The following is a 17,396-nucleotide window of genomic DNA, read 5'->3' on the forward strand; positions in this document are numbered from 1 at the left end:
TGTATCCTAATATCACCAGTACTCCTACTTCCCTTTCAGTTGTCATTGAATTGCATAGCGTTTCACGATTTATCTTCGAATCCTGCCAATATCTTGGTTGCATGGATTTCTCAGAAACCACTTATGTGATGAACCATATGAAAAGAATAGGTTTAAATCAAATAACTGTGAGATAAACTTATCGAATATTGACTCTTATCAATTGGTATTTTCTATAGGTGGCATGATGGGACATTCCCATCAGAGTTCCATCGTGCTTGACGTGGGCTCCTCGCCGAGCCATGTTTGCTGTATGATATTCAAGGTTTGATTAACCACAAAATTTATATACAAAACTTTATTATTGGTTTTTGCATTATCTGTTGGGAAATATCCTTTCCCCTCTATGCTTATAATTTTTTATGCAAGGAAAACAAGCAAATAGGGAAATATAATTGTGTTCCTGAAAAAATTTAAGATTACTGATTTATTTCCCTAATTTCAATGATAATGCAGCTATGTAAAATCTACTTAACTAATGGAAAGGACCTAGTGTTTGGCTGCGATAAAGTTTTGGTTGGTAAGGACCTAATGCGACTCATGTGAATCAGTTGCAGAATGCTTTTAGTGTTTGAATTTCATCTTTCAAGCATTATCTAAATTGCTTGAGTGCTTCAATGTTTGAATTTGATCTTTCAAATTGTATGTGAACTGAAGTCCATTAGGGAAATTTTTATTAAAATGTAATGGATGCCTTTTGGGTAATAATGCATATCAAGACCTTTGAATTTGTTGATTCGGATGTTTGAACACAGTTGAAACTCACCATGTTGTTTTTGCAGTTTGATTAGCTATTGTTAATTAGAGTTGGCTAATATTTTTTTTATATTGAGTTTAGGGCCAATTAACAAATCTATTGAGTGATTGGTAAGAGTCTAGAAGCAAACCTTTTGAAGAAGTTGAAGTCATTTGGAGTAATCTGATAAAATTTGACCATCCTGGCCAGCGTGTTTCTTGACTATAGACAACTTATCGACCATATTTACTGATCGCAAGAACTAGTTGCATTTGAAACTCGCAGCATCACGTGGACAATTTTTGCTAATATATATCGAAAAGTGTATGAGTATTGTGAATAGAATTATCAATTAGGAATGTGATTTTGTAAACTTAAAATAGAATCCTAATAGATAGGTCTACAGACCCTAAATTCAACACCACCACCGCCGTCCGTCGAAGCCGATGACGACCATGAGGATAGGTCTACAGACCCTAAATTCAACACCATCACCGTAAATACTAATTCTATACAAGTTATCAAAAATTATACTCTCCATTTCAGCTACTCCTTCACTCTAAGAAAAGTTGTAACATATTTCTGGTTGGCGGTGACATATTATTAAATGTAGAGACTTGATGGTCCAATTTGATCTCACAAAAATCATATGTTAAGTCAGATTTCATTCATCAACACAGCATGAAAGCAATAGAATGGATCTACGTTCATTTGCTACTCCTTTCTCAACCCACCGCCCATTGGAAGTAAACGTCTAACCTGAATCACTTTAATGCCTTGCTTAATTACAAGCTCGCGCTATAAGCTTGACATTCAATTCTTAGTCCTCAGTCTTCAATCTTCAATCTTCCCCACCACCCATTCAGCCACCTTGTACGTAACTAAGACATTATAACTTTCTTCCTTTTACCAATCAGTCTCCAATCGTTTCTCTTTCCCTCTTAAGCGATGAAATGTTCAGTTCAGTGTTAGTTATACATCACGAGGTTTAGAAAATAAGAAGCATACACCTATAAATGCAAAACAAAAATTTTAAGCTAAGGGACCCAAATGTTGCTTTCCGTATCAAGTAATTTATTGTTTTTTTTTTTTTTTTTTTTTTTTTTGTCAGAAAAGAAATCTATTCTCTGGATATCTCAAATTCCACACCAATTGGTAAATGATCACTTGGGTGAAAGAGGTTTGGTAATCCACCATCCACATCAGAGGAATCCGGTCCCGGAAGCTCAAGAAAACTGACTGGTTTTATGTGGTCAGAAGGGGAAAAGAAAATATAATCAAGCGTACCAGTGAATCCAGGGGTGCAATTTGTAAATTGCGGTTCACCTCGTGTATAAGCGTAGGTGCTGCACAAGGGAATAGGCAAATCTTCTAGAATATCCATTGTTGGTGCAGATGAAGTGTTGCCTGAAATAAGGTACTGGTAAACCTGGAATACAAGAGAAGTTAGAACTGGGGGAAGTATTTTGCATACACCAGGACCAGGTCCCCTCGTGGACTAAGACAAAACCTGAAGAATCAGAAACAATGCAAACCAAACCAGTACAAGAGTAAAGTAGGTGAATATTAAGAAATTTGAGGGCATCAGACCTTATCCCCGGGAACTGAATTGAAGTCACCAGCCACAATCAATGAAGGAGTGCACTCAAATCTGTCGGATACTAATGTTTTAAATTGAGCCAAACGCGATACAAGATATTTAGCTTGTGCAAGCTTAACATCAGCCCAGCTGGGATCCCTGAAGCATAAACATCAATGTCCTTAACAATTTGAACAAATAAAATATAAACCCCATGTCTATAGGCAAGAAGCATAAACACAACACCGCATAAAATAGTAGGAAACTAACAATATAATAACATACAACTTTACCAGTAAAGATGTGTGTTTGCCACAATAACAAAATGATTACAAGGATGTTTTAACTTGAATGCTGCCATAATTCCAACACAATCACGTTTTAGTCTGACACGAGGATCATTAGGATCTCCACGATCCTGAGTGGTCTCTACTGTTGAACCTGAAGAGAGTGAAGAAAATGTCAGTCAACCACATCTTTACTTCTGTGGAGAAAACTGTATTAAGACATAAGGAAGCTATGATCAAGATTAATAACACCAATAGAAAAAACACACACAGCAGATGGGAAAAAGTATTTAAAATGTCACCAACAATAAGAACATAGATAAAGTTGCAAATGAAGGAATTCCTCTAAATACTCGAAATTAAAGACAGCTATGCATTAACATAAATCAAGATTCTAACATTTTAAACATTTGAGACGGTACACCATTAACAACATGAAGTCAGCAACGGATTAGATAATAAAACAGTATGGAAGTTACCATTTTTGGATCTGGCATCTTCATTTCCTGTGGCTTCCTTATCATTTGGTTTATCATCACCGGGTATATTTCCATCTTTAATTGAGTTTACAAGATCATTGTATTCTATTTTCTCCTCTAACACCAAATCTGCCCTGAAGGATGAAGGACAATCCGGCACAATTAAGATAGCCGTACATTTAAATTTGAAATAGATTTAAATAGGTAACGCTCTGCTGCAAAGTTTAAAAAAAGTTGGAAAGAAATTATCCAAATTTGTCCCAATATCCATATAGCCGATCCCACTCAGTGACTTGGATTTTCCAAGTCTCCAACCGAGAAGTTTTCCTCACTCGGAAAATTAAGGGAACACTACCCCAACCTACATGCTCCACTCAAGAAGCTTCAACATACAAGCTTCAACAAAAGAAAATTCAAAGAACTTAGCGAATAAGGCTTTGGTGTATCTAACACAATACGTTGAAATGAAGGAAAGCTTATTTATTGATATCCCCGATAAGCTACAAATATGTACATATACATGAGTCAAAATAAACACACAAGAGGGAGCCTTCACAAAGGTTGCTTAGGAGAAGTCTCAGCAGTCGGTAGAGCCCCAGAAAGAGAAGGCACCGGAGGGGGATCATTTGGAGCCTCAGTATTGGACAGAACCCTAGAAGGAGGAGGCATCAGAGGTTGATCATTTGGAGCTTCATTACGCGGTACAGCCCCAGAAGACGAAGGCAATAAATGCCTTTGGAACAAACCCACAAATCTCTGATGATCAAGTAAAACCTGACCATCAGTTTCCTTCATCTGGTCAAGCTTCCTCTTCATGTTTGTAGCATAGTCATGTGCGAGCCGGTGCAACTGTTTATTCTCATGCTTGAGCCCTCTAATCTCCTGTTTGAGACTCATCACTTCAGCCGCCAATGATTCAACTTGGCGGGTTCGAGCAAATAGGCGTTGGGCCATATTAGACACAGAACCTGCACACTGAACACTGAGAGCCAGCGAATCCTTAACAGCTAACTCATCAAACCGTTTGGAAAGTAGTCTGTTATCTTTGGGAGTGAGAAGGTTCCTGGCCACCACCGCAGCGGTCATATCATTCTTCATCACGGAATCCCCAACGGTAAGAGGACCAGTAGGGGAGACGAAGGATGGGCGCCATATGTTGTCTGGAGAAGGCGGGGCTGCCTCTTCAACAAGGTTCAAGTCAAAACGACGGTCGGAGGGGCCAGACATTTTCAAAGGTGTTGAAGAGAGAAGAGGTCGGACAAATCAAGATCTTAGAAGTGCAAATGAAGCTTCTACTGGTGGAGATTCAAGTGTGCTTTGGAACTTAATGCCAGCCCCTATAAAAATCTGCACTCGACGGAGCTTCAGAAATCGAAGAGGCGCCTGCTCAGAAATCGAAGAGGCGTTTGCTTTCTCAAAAGTTGGGCTGCTCAAAGACCTCGAAGGCTGATCTCAGAAATCGAAGAGGCGCTCGCTTTCTCAAAAGCTGGGCTCCCCAGAGACCACGAGGGCCGATCTCAGAAATCGAAGAGGCACCTACTTTTCCAGCCTTGTCAGCACCTGTCACACGCACACTCAGCTTTGCGGAAATTATGGGCATTCTGTCGAAGACTTCTGGGGAAGTAGAAAACACATGAATCTTACTGTTCAATCACCCACTTCCCACACGCAACAATAGCTCATGGGTACCACAGATAACTTTGCCAAAGTTCTCTGCCAAAGTTGAGCACGTGAAGCTTGCAGCTCCCACTACATCGCTCTGACCAAGAAGGGTAAAAGAATAGCAAAGAAACAGCACTAACAAAGTTTAGACCCATAAATTTTGAAGGTCTAGCTACCATATTACCCACAAGGGTAAAGGAACAGTACCACTGCTGGATAATTGGAAAGTCCCTGTGTGTCAACCTCTGTGCTTCGTGGCAAGGTAGACTAGCAAACATGCCCAACCTTTACTCACATTCGAGAAAACACTCCCAATAAGATTGCTTGCTCCAAAATTGAAGAGGCACCGTCCTCCGAATCTCGAGAGCCAGACTCCCAACATGACTACTTTCTTAAAAATCGAAGAGAGGGTAAAGGAACAGTACCATTGCTGGATAATTGGAAAGTCCCTGTGTGTCAACCTCTGTGCTTCGTGGTAAGGTAGACTAGCAAACATGCCCAACCTTTACTCACATTAGAGAAAACACTCCCAACAAGATTGCTTGCTCCAAAATCGAAGAGGCACCGCCCTCCGAATCTCGAGAGCCAGACTCCCAACATGATTACTTTCTCAAAAATCGAAAAGACACTGCTCCCCGAATCTTCGAGAGCCAGACCCCCAGCATGATTGCTTTCTCAAAAATCGATGAGGCATCGTTCTCCGAATCAATCGAAGAGGCGCTCGCTTTCTCAAAAGCTGGGCTGCTTAGAGACCACGAGGGCCGATCTCAGAAATCGAAGAGGCACCTACTTTTCTAGCCTTGTCAGCACCTGTCACACGCACACTCAGCTTTGCAGAAATTATGGGCATTCTGTCGAAGACTTCTGGTGAAGTAGAAAGCACATGAATCTTACTGTTCAATCACCCACTTCCCACACGCAACAATAGCTCATGGGTACCACAGATAACTTTGCCAAAGTTCTCTGCCAAAGTTGAGCACGTGAAGCTTGCAGCTCCCACTACATCGCTCTGACCAAGAAAGGTAAAAGAATAGCAAAGAAACAGCACTAACAAAGTTTAGACACATAAATTTTGAAGGTCTAGCTACCATATTATTACCCATAAGGGTAAAGGAACAGTACCACTGTTGGATAATTGGAAAGTCCCTGTTTGTCAACCTCTGTGCTTCGTGGCAAGGTAGACTAGCAAACATGCCCAACCTTTACTCACATTCGAGAAAACACTCCCAACAAGATTGCTTGCTTCAAAATCGAAGAGATACCGTCCTCCGAATCTCGAGAGCCAGACTCCCAACATGACTACTTTCTCAAAATCGAAGAGAGGGTAAAGGAACAGTACCATTGCTGGATAATTGGAAAGTCCCTGTGTGTCAACCTTTGTGCTTCGTGGCAAGGTAGACTAGCAAACATGCCCAACCTTTACTCACATTCTAGACAACACTCCCAACAAGATTGCTTGCTCCAAAATCGAAGAGGCACCGCCCTCCGAATCTCGAGAGCCAGACTCCCAACATGATTACTTTCTCAAAAATCGAAGAGACACTGCTCTCCGAATCTCGAGAGCCAGACCCCCAGCATGATTGCTTTCTCAAAAATCGAAGAGGCATCGTTCTCCGAATCTCGAGAGCCAGATACCACAGACCACTTTTTCAAAGTGCTCTGACAGAGTTAAAACATGTGAAACTGGCAGCTCCCACTACCGTGCTATGACCAAGCAGGGTAAAGGAATAGCATTACTACTTGTTAGGGAGACTCCTATATATGTCGACCTCCATCCCCAACAGACAGGCAGACCTGCAAAAATGCTCAACCCTTCATCATATCTGAGAGGGCACTCCCAACGAAGCCTTTCGAAATATTCAGCTTTCTTTCCCCCCGATAATACCTCTGCAAACAAGCTATACTAGAGCAAGAATATCTCATATCATCAGGGTTAAAAGCAAGAGTATCCCATATCATGCTTTTTCCCTGTCTTTTCCTTTGGCCTTGTTTTTACCTGCAAGACAAGGAGAAAGAGAGCAATCAGTCAGCACTTGGAATCAAGCTTCCAGCCAGGAACTGACTGCCTGGAACCCCTTACCTGATTACTTACCTGGCATTGCTCTCGAGTACTCATCTTCAACACCTTATGTTTCCAGGGAAGATTCCGCATCTGCTTGAGGAACAGATAGGGCAAGTGCGAAGGATACAAGGAAGCATGTGGAGACAAGCGTAACAGCACACGTGCCGATACATCCATTACTCTGTCAAAAGCAAACGTATCCCATATCAGCAGGGTGGAACGTACTCTAGATTTGATGGACTTGTTTTGACCCTCAAATTCTTCAGTCGGCCTTATACTCTGGAGGAAACCAGAAAACCCTCCAGCTCAGTTCAAGAATAAGCCTGTGGAAAGTTACTTCTTCAAAAGCAAAAGTATTTCATATCATCTCTTCTCATTTTTCTTCTCTTTATCCTTCATGCTGCTACAAGATGGGGAGAAGGTGAACAATCAGTCGAAACTCTGATTGCTTACCTTGTCTGTCACCTCTTTCAGCAGACCCCCTAGCTCGGCGACTTGGGGGACTCCTACTACATGGTTTGTATCGCGCTTGACCAAGCCTGAAACTACAAGTAAGCTTCAAGTGAAATTGATACATTACCTTGTGCATCTCCACCAGTTAAAGATACCACCCCTGGATGGAGGAAGAGTACTTCCAGAGAAGATGCCACATCTACCTATGAGACAGATAAGGCAAGTCAAGACGACACCACACTCTGATACTTAGAAGTTTCGTGATTACGAGATCATTCTCCCACAATATTTCCTAATGTCATTTGTACTAAATCATTCACTTGTACTCACTAAAGGAGAGCTTGAACCTATGTACTTGTGTAAACCCTTCACAATTAATGAGACCTCTTCTATTCCGTGGACGTAGCCAATCTGGGTGAACCACGTACATCTTGTGTTTGCTTTCCTATCTCTATCCATTTATATACTTATCCACACTAATGACCGGAGCAATCTAGCGAAGATCACAAAAAGCGACCGTTTTCGCTACCTAGGATCTATCTTGCAAGAGAACGGAGAATTAGATGGAGATCTCAACCATAGAATACGAGCGGGATGGATGAAGTGTAAGAATGCATCCGGCGTGTTGTGTGACCGTCGTAGGCCACTGAAGCTCAAGGGAAAATTTTATAGGACGGCAATAAGGCCAGCGATGTTGTATGGCACAGAATGTTGGGCGGTGAAGCATCAGCACGTACACAAAATGGGTGTAGCGGAGATGAGGATGCTTTGTGGGATGTGTGGGCACACGAGAAAGGATAAGATTGGGAATGAGGATATCCGAGGTAAAGTAGGAGTAGCCGAAATTGTAGGAAAGATGAGAGAAAATCGGCTCCGGTGATTTGGACATGTGTAAAGAAGGCCGAATGACGCTCCGGTTCGAAGATGTGACTACGGGACAGAGGTTCAGGGCCGAAGGGGTAGAGGAAGACCTAGGAAAACTTTGGAAGAGACTCTAAGAAAAGACTTAGAGTACTTGGATCTAACGGAGGACATGACACAAAACCGAGCGCAATGGCGTTCTAGGATTCATATAGCCGACCCCACTTAGTGGGAAAAGGCTTTGTTGTTGTTGTTGTTGTTGTTGTCCCAATATCCATATGCCAATGCAGAGACAATGCTATGGGTTTTGCCATTTCATACGAGTCCATGACATGAACAGGACGGTTTAGTCGCTTCGGATTAAAGTTTTTAATTTCGATAAGAAACAAAACTCTATTAAACAAAGAAAACAACTAAAATTGTGTGGATCGGGTATCCACTAAATACAAGCAACTAACTAACGGATCAAGCTCTAGCTAACATACAACAAAAACCATAATATCTAGACAAGAACAGCTTTCCAATCTGCAAAGGTAGCAACGAAAAGAAATGAAATTTCCCAAGACTCAGAAGCAATCGAAGACCAAAATGCAGTCGGGAGCCTAGTTCTGCTCCCCTCTAAAATCTTTAAAATCCTTTTGTTCCTTTCCAATCACACTACCCAAAAATTTGAACTCCTCTGCACATGATACGTCACTGGGGGCAAAGAAGTGGCCTTTGCAAGTTGAAATTCACTCTCAAGTTTCTGTGGAGACCTAAATCCCATTATAAAGGAAGGAACAAACTGACCATATTCTAACTATAGGAACACTATGCTATATTACTGCGATATTACCAATCTGTAGAGACGTTGAAAAGTCATGAACAAAGTTTCCACAGCCAACTCTCGTCCCAAAAACTCCATTATCCACCACCAAAAAGACAGCAAGACACAAAAAAGTTCAGACCTTGCTAAATGTCTTTCCAAAGGGTGATAAAATGAAACTTGTACCACTGGATTAGAATCCTTCAAATTCCTGTCTACCTCATATAACTGTGTCTAATGACATCATGTCATACAGAAAAACCTCTCCAGCTGAAATGTCCTTAAACCATTTTCCAAGCGCCGCCTTATTTCTCTTTACCAAAACCTTACTCAAAACCTTATCACACAAATTAGCTAAGTTCTCGTCCTTCCCTTACTCAAATCCTTGTCACACAAATTCCTCATCAATTGCTCTATTCTATTGGGTACTTGTGCTGGAATTTAAAAAACACAGTGCCAATAGGTTAGTGGGCAGCTTAAAACTAAATCAATCCAAGTCAACCTACCTCCTCTTGAGAGGAATTCTTTCTTACAATCTTCCAATAATCTTTTTCACTTTCTCTGCCACCAGATCCCAACCTACCCGTGATTACCTCCTAGTGGAAGCCACAAGTATTTCAAAGGACAACTCCCCACTCCACTACTCAAACAACGGGCTAAACAAGCCACTTTGTGTTCTCAAGTATCTATCCTGAAATTGAACCCTTCTCCTTGTTATTTTCCAGCACCGATTACCAACACAATGTCTAACAACACTTTGAAGAGGCTAAGACTTGCTCCTTACTTGGTGTTGTTAGATGTTAAATACTTGTTCTTTATTATTTTCATATTTTTCTTGATGGCTCATTCTAGTGTATAAGTATATAAATTATGCACATTAAACCAGGAAAAGGAGTCGATTTTTAACCTACATTTCGTGTTTATAAAAAATTCCACATCCGTCACGCTTTTGCCCACTTCTCTGGATATACGTACTAGAATACCCATTGCTCTCCATATTTCCTTTGTAAAAGCTGTCATACTCATCAACTTCCTGGAAAGAATTTTATATTGTTCAAAACTACAGGTTATATAAATGGTAAAGAAACTATTTACCTCCCCTTTCAAGAAAAGCAGAAAAATATAACAAAAAACATAAAAGGAAACCTGTAGACAGAAAAAGTCAGCTCCAAGGTTCCTTACAACACTCAAAATGGCCTGCGAGCGAGCTTTCCACCTATGGTAAGCATATTTCCAAACATAAAGGGAAAAACTCACATGTGAACGACTTTATATAGCATGCAGAAGAAAACATTACCAAAAAGGGAAAAACTCATCTATTTCTCCTGGAACTTTGCTCAATGTGTAGAATATTACTAAGCAATCCAGCTAAATATCAGAAGAAGGTAATTGACATCACAAAATTAGATGGGTAAAAGGGTGAAAAGTATGTTGTAGGCACATGCAGTGTACTGATGTACCGTCTGGGCATGCCAAAACTTACTTTACATGTTGTAGACAACAAACCAAATCAACATCCTATCTGATACATAGGTCCAAGTTCCTGCTTATAATTCCATGTTCATAGCAGGTTAGCTTACGTGCTATGCATCACTATAAGCCAACATTATCCTAATGTTGCGCCAATTAAATGGAACAACTAGTAATAGAGACTACTTATATCAATATAAGCTAACAGTTGAGCAACTTATTCACAAAATGCTTAAGTTATGATTTATATTAGACCTGAGACAGGAGGATGGAGAGTGTGGAAACAAAGAGCTCTTTACATACACCTGCAAATACAAAAAATAGAGAGATATTTTAGACAAAGGGTACAACAACAACAACAACAACAACAACAACAAAGCCTTTTCCCACTAAGTGGGGTCGGCTATATGAATCCTAGAACGCCATTGCGCTCGGTTTTGTGTCATGCCCTCCGTTAGATCCAAGTACTCTAAGTCTTTTCTTAGAGTCTCTTCCAAAGTTTTCCTAGGTCTTCCTCTACCCCTTCGGCCCTGAACCTCTGTCCCGTAGTCACATCTTCGAACCGGAGCGTCAGTCGGCCTTCTTTGCACATGTCCAAATCACCAGAGCCGATTTTCTCTCATCTTTCCTACAATTTCGGCTACTCCTACTTTACCTCGGATATCCTCATTCCCAATCTTATCCTTTCTCGTGTGCCCACACATCCCACGAAGCATCCTCATCTCCGCTACACCCATTTTGTGTACGTGTTGATGCTTCACCACCCAACATTCTCTGCCATACAACATCGCTGGCCTTATTGCCGTCCTATAAAATTTTCCCTTGAGCTTCAGTGGCCTACGACGGTCACACAACACGCCGGATGCACTCTTTCCATCCAGCTCGTATTCTATGGTTGAGATCTCCATCTAATTCTCCGTTCTCTTGCAAGATAGATCCTAGGTAACGAAAACGGTCGCTTTTTGTGATCTTCGCTAGATTGCTCCGGTCATTAGTGTGGATAAGTATATAAATGGATAGAGATAAGAAAGCAAACACAAGATGTACGTGGTTCACCCAGATTGGCTGCGTCCACGGAATAGAAGAGTTCTCATTAATTGTGAAGGGTTTACACAAGTACATAGGTTCAAGCTCTCCTTTAGTGAGTACGAGTGAATGATTTAGTACAAATGACATTAGGAAATATTGTGGGAGAATGATCTCGTAATCACGAAACTTCTAAGTATCGGAGTGTGGTGTCGTCTTGACTTGCCTTATCTGTCTCATAGGTAGATGTGGCATCTTCTCTGGAAGTACTCTTCCTCCATCCAGGGGTGGTATCTTTAACTGGTGGAGATGCACAAGGTAATGTATCAATTTCACTTGAAGCTTACTTGTAGTTTCAGGCTTGGTCAAGCGCGATACAAACCATGTAGTAGGAGTCCCCCAAGTCGCCGAGCTAGGGGGTCTGCTGAAAGAGGTGACAGACAAGGTAAGCAATCAGAGCTCCGACTGATTGTTCACCTTCTCCCCATCTTGCAGCAGCATGAAGGATAAAGAGAAGAAAAATGAGAAGAGATGATATGAGATACTTTTACTTTTGAAGAAGTAACTTTCCACAGGCTTATTCTTGAACTGAGCTGGAGGGTTTTCTGGTTTCCTCCAGAGTATAAGGCCGACTGAAGAATTTGAGGGTCAAAACAAGTCCATCAAATCTAGAGTACGTTCCACCCTGCTGATATGGGATACTTTTGCTTTTGACAGAGTAATGGATGTATCGGCACGTGTGCTGTTACGCTTGTCTCCACATGCTTCCTTGTATCCTTCGCACTTGCCCTATCTGTTCCTCAAGCAGATGCGGAATCTTCCCTGGAAACATAAGATGATGAAGATGAGTACTCGAGAGCAATGCCAGGTAAGTAATCAGGTAAGGGGTTCCAGGCAGTCAGTTCCTGGCTGGAAGCTTGATTCCAAGTGCTGACTGATTGCTCTCTTTCTCCTTGTCTTGCAGGTAAAAACAAGGCCAAAAGAAAAAACAGGGAAAAAGCATGATATGGGATACTCTTGCTTTTAACCCTGATGATATGAGATATTCTTGCTCTAGTATAGCTTGTTTGCAGAGGTATTATCGGGGGGAAAGAAAGCTGAATATTTCGAAAGGCTTTGTTGGGAGTGCCCTCTCAGATATGATGAAGGGTTGAGCATTTTTGCAGGTCTGCCTGTCCGTTGGGGATGGAGGTCGACATATATAGGCGTCTCCCTAACAACAAGTAGTAATGCTATTCCTTTACCCTGCTTGGTCATAGCACGGTAGTGGGAGCTGCCAGTTTCACATGTTTTAACTCTGTCAGAGCACTTTGAAAAAGTGGTCTGTGGTATCTGGCTCTCGAGATTCGGAGAACGATGCCCTCTTCGATTTTTGAGAAAGCAATCATGCTGGGGGTCTGACTCTCGAGATTCGGAGAGCAGTGTCTCTTCGATTTTTGAGGAAGTAATTATGTTGGGAGTCTGGCTCTCGAGATTCGGAAGACGGTGCCTCTTCGATTTTGGAGCAAGCAATCTTGTTGGGAGTGTTGTCTCGAATGTGAGTAAAGGTTGGACATGTTTGCTAGTCTACCTTGCCACGAAGCACAAAGGTTGACACACAGGGACTTTCCAATTATCCAGCAATGGTACTGTTCCTTTACCCTCTCTTCGATTTTGAGAAAGTAGTCATGTTGGGAGTCTGGCTCTCGAGATTCGGAGGACGGTGCCTCTTCGATTTTGGAGCAAGCAATCTTGTTGGGACTGTTTTCTCGAATGTGAGTAAAGGTTGGGCATGTTTGCTAGTCTACCTTGCCACGAAGCACAGAGGTTGACACACAGGGACTTTCCAATTATCCAGCAGTGGTACTGTTCCTTTACCCTTGTGGGTAATAATATGGTAGCTAGACCTTCAAAATTTATGTGTCTAAACTTTGTTAGTGCTGTTTCTTTGCTATTCTTTTACCTTTCTTGGTCAGAGCGATGTAGTGGGAGCTGCAAGCTTCACGTGCTCAACTTTGGCAGAGAACTTTGGCAAAGTGATCTGTGGTACCCATGAGTTATTGTTGCGTGTGGGAAGTGGGTGATTGAACAGTAAGATTCATGTGCTTTCTACTTCACCAGAAGTCTTCGACAGAATGCCCATAATTTCTGCAAAGCTGAGTGTGCGTGTGACAGGTGCTGACAAGGCTAGAAAAGTAGGTGCCTCTTCGATTTCTGAGATCGGCCCTCGTGGTCTCTGAGCAGCCCAGCTTTTGAGAAAGCGAGCGCCTCTTCGATTGATTCGGAGAACGGTGCCTCACCGATTTTTGAGAAAGCAATCATGCTGGGGGTCTGGCTCTCGAGATTCGGGGAGCAGTGTCTCTTCGATTTTTGAGAAAGTAATCATGTTGGGAGAGTGGCTCTCGAGATTCGGAGGGCGGTGCCTCTTCGATTTTGGAGCAAGCAATCTTGTTGGGAGTGTTTTCTCGAATGTGAGTAAAGGTTGGGCATGTTTGCTAGTCTACCTTGCCACGAAGCACAGAGGTTGACACACAGGGACTTTCCAATTATCCAGCAATGGTACTGTTCCTTTACCCTCTCTTCGATTTTTAAGAAAGTAGTCATGTTGGGAGTCTGGCTCTTTAGATTCGGAGGACGGTGTCTCTTCGATTTTGGAGCAAGCAATCTTATTGGGAGTGTTTTCTCGAATGTGAGTAAAGGTTGGGCATGTTTGCTAGTCTACCTTGCCACGAAGCACAGAGGTTGACATACATGGACTTTCCAATTATCTAGCAGTGGTACTGTTCCTTTACCCTTGTGGGTAATAATATGGTAGCTAGACCTTCAAAATTTATGGGTCTAAACTTTGTTAGTGCTGTTTCTTTGCTATTCTTTTACCCTTCTTGGTCAGAGCGATGTAGTGGGAGCTGCAAGCTTCACGTGCTCAACTTTGGCAGAGAACTTTGGCAAAGTTATCTGTGGTACCCATGAGCTTATTGTTGCGTGTGGGAAGTGGGTGATTGAACAGTAAGATTCATGTGTTTTCTACTTCCCCAGAAGTCTTTGACAGAATGCCCATAATTTCCGCAAAGCTGAGTGTGCGTGTGACAGGTGCTGACAAGGCTGGAAAAGTAGGTGCCTCTTCGATTTCTGAGATCGGCCCTCGTGGTCTCTAGGGAGCCCAGCTTTTGAGAAAGCGAGCGCCTCTTCGATTTCTGAGATCGGCCTTCGTGGTCTTTGAGCAGCCCAACTTTTGAGAAAGCAAACGGCTCTTCGATTTCTGAGATCAACCCTCGTGATCTCTAAGCAGCCCAACTTTTGAGAAAGCAAACGCCTCTTCGATTTCTGAGCAGGCGCCTCTTTGATTTCTGAAGCTCCGTCGAGTGCAGATTTTTATAGAGGCTGGCATTAAGTTCCAAAGCACACTTGAATCTCCACCAGTAGAAGCTTCATTCTTGCACTTCTAAGATCTTGATTTGTCCGACCTCTTCTCTCTTCAACACCTTTGAAAATGTCTGGCCCCTCCGACCGTCGTTTTGACTTGAACCTTGTTGAAGAGGCAGCCCCGCCTTCTCCAGACAACATATGGCGCCCATCCTTTGTCTCCCCAACTGGTCCTCTTACCGTTGGGGATTCCGTGATGAAGAATGATATGACCGCTGCGGTGGTGGCCAGGAACCTTCTCACTCCCAAAGATAACAGACTACTTTCCAAACGGTCTGATGAGTTAGCTGTTAAGGATTCGCTGGCTCTCAGTGTTCAGTGTGCAGGTTCTGTGTCTAATATGGCCCAACGCCTATTTGCTCGAACCCGCCAAGTTGAATCATTGGCGGCTGAAGTGATGAGTCTCAAACAGGAGATTAGAGGGCTCAAGCATGAGAATAAACAGTTGCACCGGCTCGCACATGACTATGCTACAAACATGAAGAGGAAGCTTGACCAGATGAAGTACTTCCTCAACATTAAATGAATTAGGAAATATTACAGAATAACATTATATTAGAACCAATTCAAGCAAAACACAAGAAAATTAAATTTACTATTAACAATAAATGTATCATTTAACGAAAAAATACAATGATAATATGGGCAACATTGCATATAATCAATACATGCACTTCACTAATGATCACAAAACATAGAAAACAAACAATCACATTGGCATAGAAAGAAAAAAGGAAGCTGAATTCAGTTGTAACATGTAATTTTTATTGAGTTAAATAAAAGTTCATTATTATTTCATAGACTTCTTTGTGGATACAAAGCGATAATCGAATACCGATGCTAATAAAAGGAAAACTAATGAAAAGGGCTTGAAAACTTTGAGTTTTAATGATAAGGACAAAATAAAGGGTAAAGTGAATAGTACCATGATTGACTTTTTAGTGTAAAAATGTGGTTTTTCGTTAAAGTGAATAGTACCGGGTGCTTTTCATTAAAGTTCCCAATAATAAACCCCAAAAGGCAAAAACTAAAACACGGTCAATTAAGCACGAAATCGGAAATTGTCAGAAAATTAAGTGTGATAGTCATACCTGAGCCAAAATGTTATATGACACAAGACTAAACCTGATACCTGCAAAATCACAATCATATAGAGAAGCTTACAGCAATTTTTTACGAACCCTATAAAACAATGTCCAAAAAGTCAATACCCAAAACAAATACAAAATAATGAAATGAAAACAAAGGGTAAAAGGGATTACCATCAGCTTTGCTTATTGAGCAGATCTTACTCTCTTCCACAGGAATAAATTTTGGGCATTTTGGTGATGGGGTTGAGCTCATTCTGCTAAAAGCACTTCTGCGAAAAGCACCCAATAAAATTACAAATTAGTCAGGAAAAAGAATACAAAAAGAAGATGAAGAAGAAGAAAAAAGAGGAGAAGGTAAAAGTTTGGCATTGTCGTTACGTGGTCTTATTACTTATGGGGAAAGAGGGAATGGGTAGGCGGAAAAGGGCAGGAAAAGCCCTCAGCATTGATACAAATAGAGGTAGAGAAATTATGCGCAGAGCAGATGAGGTGTTCGTTAAAAGTCCGAAGAGGGAGTTGGGAAGGACTCGAATAAAATAATAAAGGCGGCGACGGATGACAGAACACTACGAATCAATTGTAATTTTGGACCTTCTAACTCAAAAAATTCATTAATGTCGTGAAATTCAGGATATGTGTGCAGTAGCACATAAAATAAATAAAATATAATATTTACGAGATTCGGCAAGTATGCCTATGTCTTTGGAACAAGATAATAAGATTACAAACGAACTCTCACTATTTTCTCTCTTCTCTCTAGCCTAGCTCATTGGTATTTTCGTTTGCATCTCTTACTTTCTTTCCTTTCTTTCTCTCTCTTCTTTCTTTTCTCTCTTCCTTCCCACTTTTCTTTCCTTTCCTCCATATGTTTCTCACTTCTCTTCTTTCGTTTATGCTTCAATCTTTTATAGGCAAAATGTCTCACAAACCTACCAAACCGACTCTCTTTAACAATGTTGTAAATGTTTGATCATACTTAGTTGCTTATTACAATAGGCATTCACACCTCCATTTACAACAATTAGATTTGGTTTTTAAACTTGACAAAATATGGAGCATTAATCCTTAATTCTAACCCCTCTTGTTTTTCCTTTATTTTTCTTACTTGACATGAAATGGGATTTACAATTTGTAATTAAATTTGTTTGTACCATACTTGACCAATCCTGAAACTACTGAGCACCGGTCAACGTTATACTGTCAAGGACCCAGAAGAGTTTCCCTCGAACCAGGAGGCCAATCACAGCGCGACACGTGTCGACATCAGAAGCCAATCATAGCGCGACACGTGTCAACATCAGAAGCCAATCACAACACGACATGTGTCAATGTCAGAATGAAACTAGAAACTCTCTTCTATAAATAATGATCATTCTCTCACAATATTGCCTAATGTTATTTGTACTAAATCATTCACTAGTACTCACTAAATGAGAGCTTGAAC

The 17,396-nt window shown here is 41.3% G+C and overlaps 1 protein-coding gene and 1 long non-coding RNA gene across 6 annotated transcripts; both read right to left on the reverse strand.

Moving 5' to 3' along the window:
• Positions 1–1,354: 1,354 nt before the first annotated feature.
• LOC126607370 (carbon catabolite repressor protein 4 homolog 4) lies at positions 1,355–16,541 on the reverse strand. 5 transcript variants are annotated; one of them, XM_050274926.1, is made up of 11 exons: positions 16,331–16,539; positions 16,124–16,221; positions 15,953–15,993; positions 10,689–10,738; positions 10,110–10,179; positions 9,875–9,996; positions 3,121–3,254; positions 2,648–2,795; positions 2,366–2,513; positions 2,063–2,204; positions 1,355–1,785 (listed from the first exon to the last, which is right to left on the reverse strand). In XM_050274926.1, the coding sequence occupies exons 1-11, from the start codon at positions 16,396–16,398 to the stop codon at positions 1,748–1,750; spliced, it is 1,059 nt and encodes a 352-aa protein (XP_050130883.1). In that variant the 5' UTR covers positions 16,399–16,539; the 3' UTR covers positions 1,355–1,747. The 5 variants fall into 5 exon arrangements, with proteins under 5 accessions (XP_050130883.1, XP_050130881.1, XP_050130880.1 ...); XM_050274924.1 differs by lacking the exon at positions 1,355–1,785 and having other exon boundaries at positions 1,793–2,204; positions 16,124–16,218; positions 16,331–16,540; XM_050274923.1 differs by lacking the exon at positions 1,355–1,785 and having other exon boundaries at positions 1,793–2,204.
• Positions 11,478–15,946, reverse strand: LOC126607371 (uncharacterized). Its single transcript, XR_007617568.1, has 2 exons — positions 14,260–15,946; positions 11,478–13,345 (listed from the first exon to the last, which is right to left on the reverse strand). It is a non-coding gene; the product is annotated as an uncharacterized LOC126607371 (long non-coding RNA).
• Positions 16,542–17,396: the final 855 nt, after the last annotated feature.

The sequence above is a fragment of the Malus sylvestris genome, chromosome 16 (assembly GCF_916048215.2).
Source record: "Malus sylvestris chromosome 16, drMalSylv7.2, whole genome shotgun sequence".
Taxonomy (NCBI): Eukaryota; Viridiplantae; Streptophyta; class Magnoliopsida; order Rosales; family Rosaceae; genus Malus; species Malus sylvestris.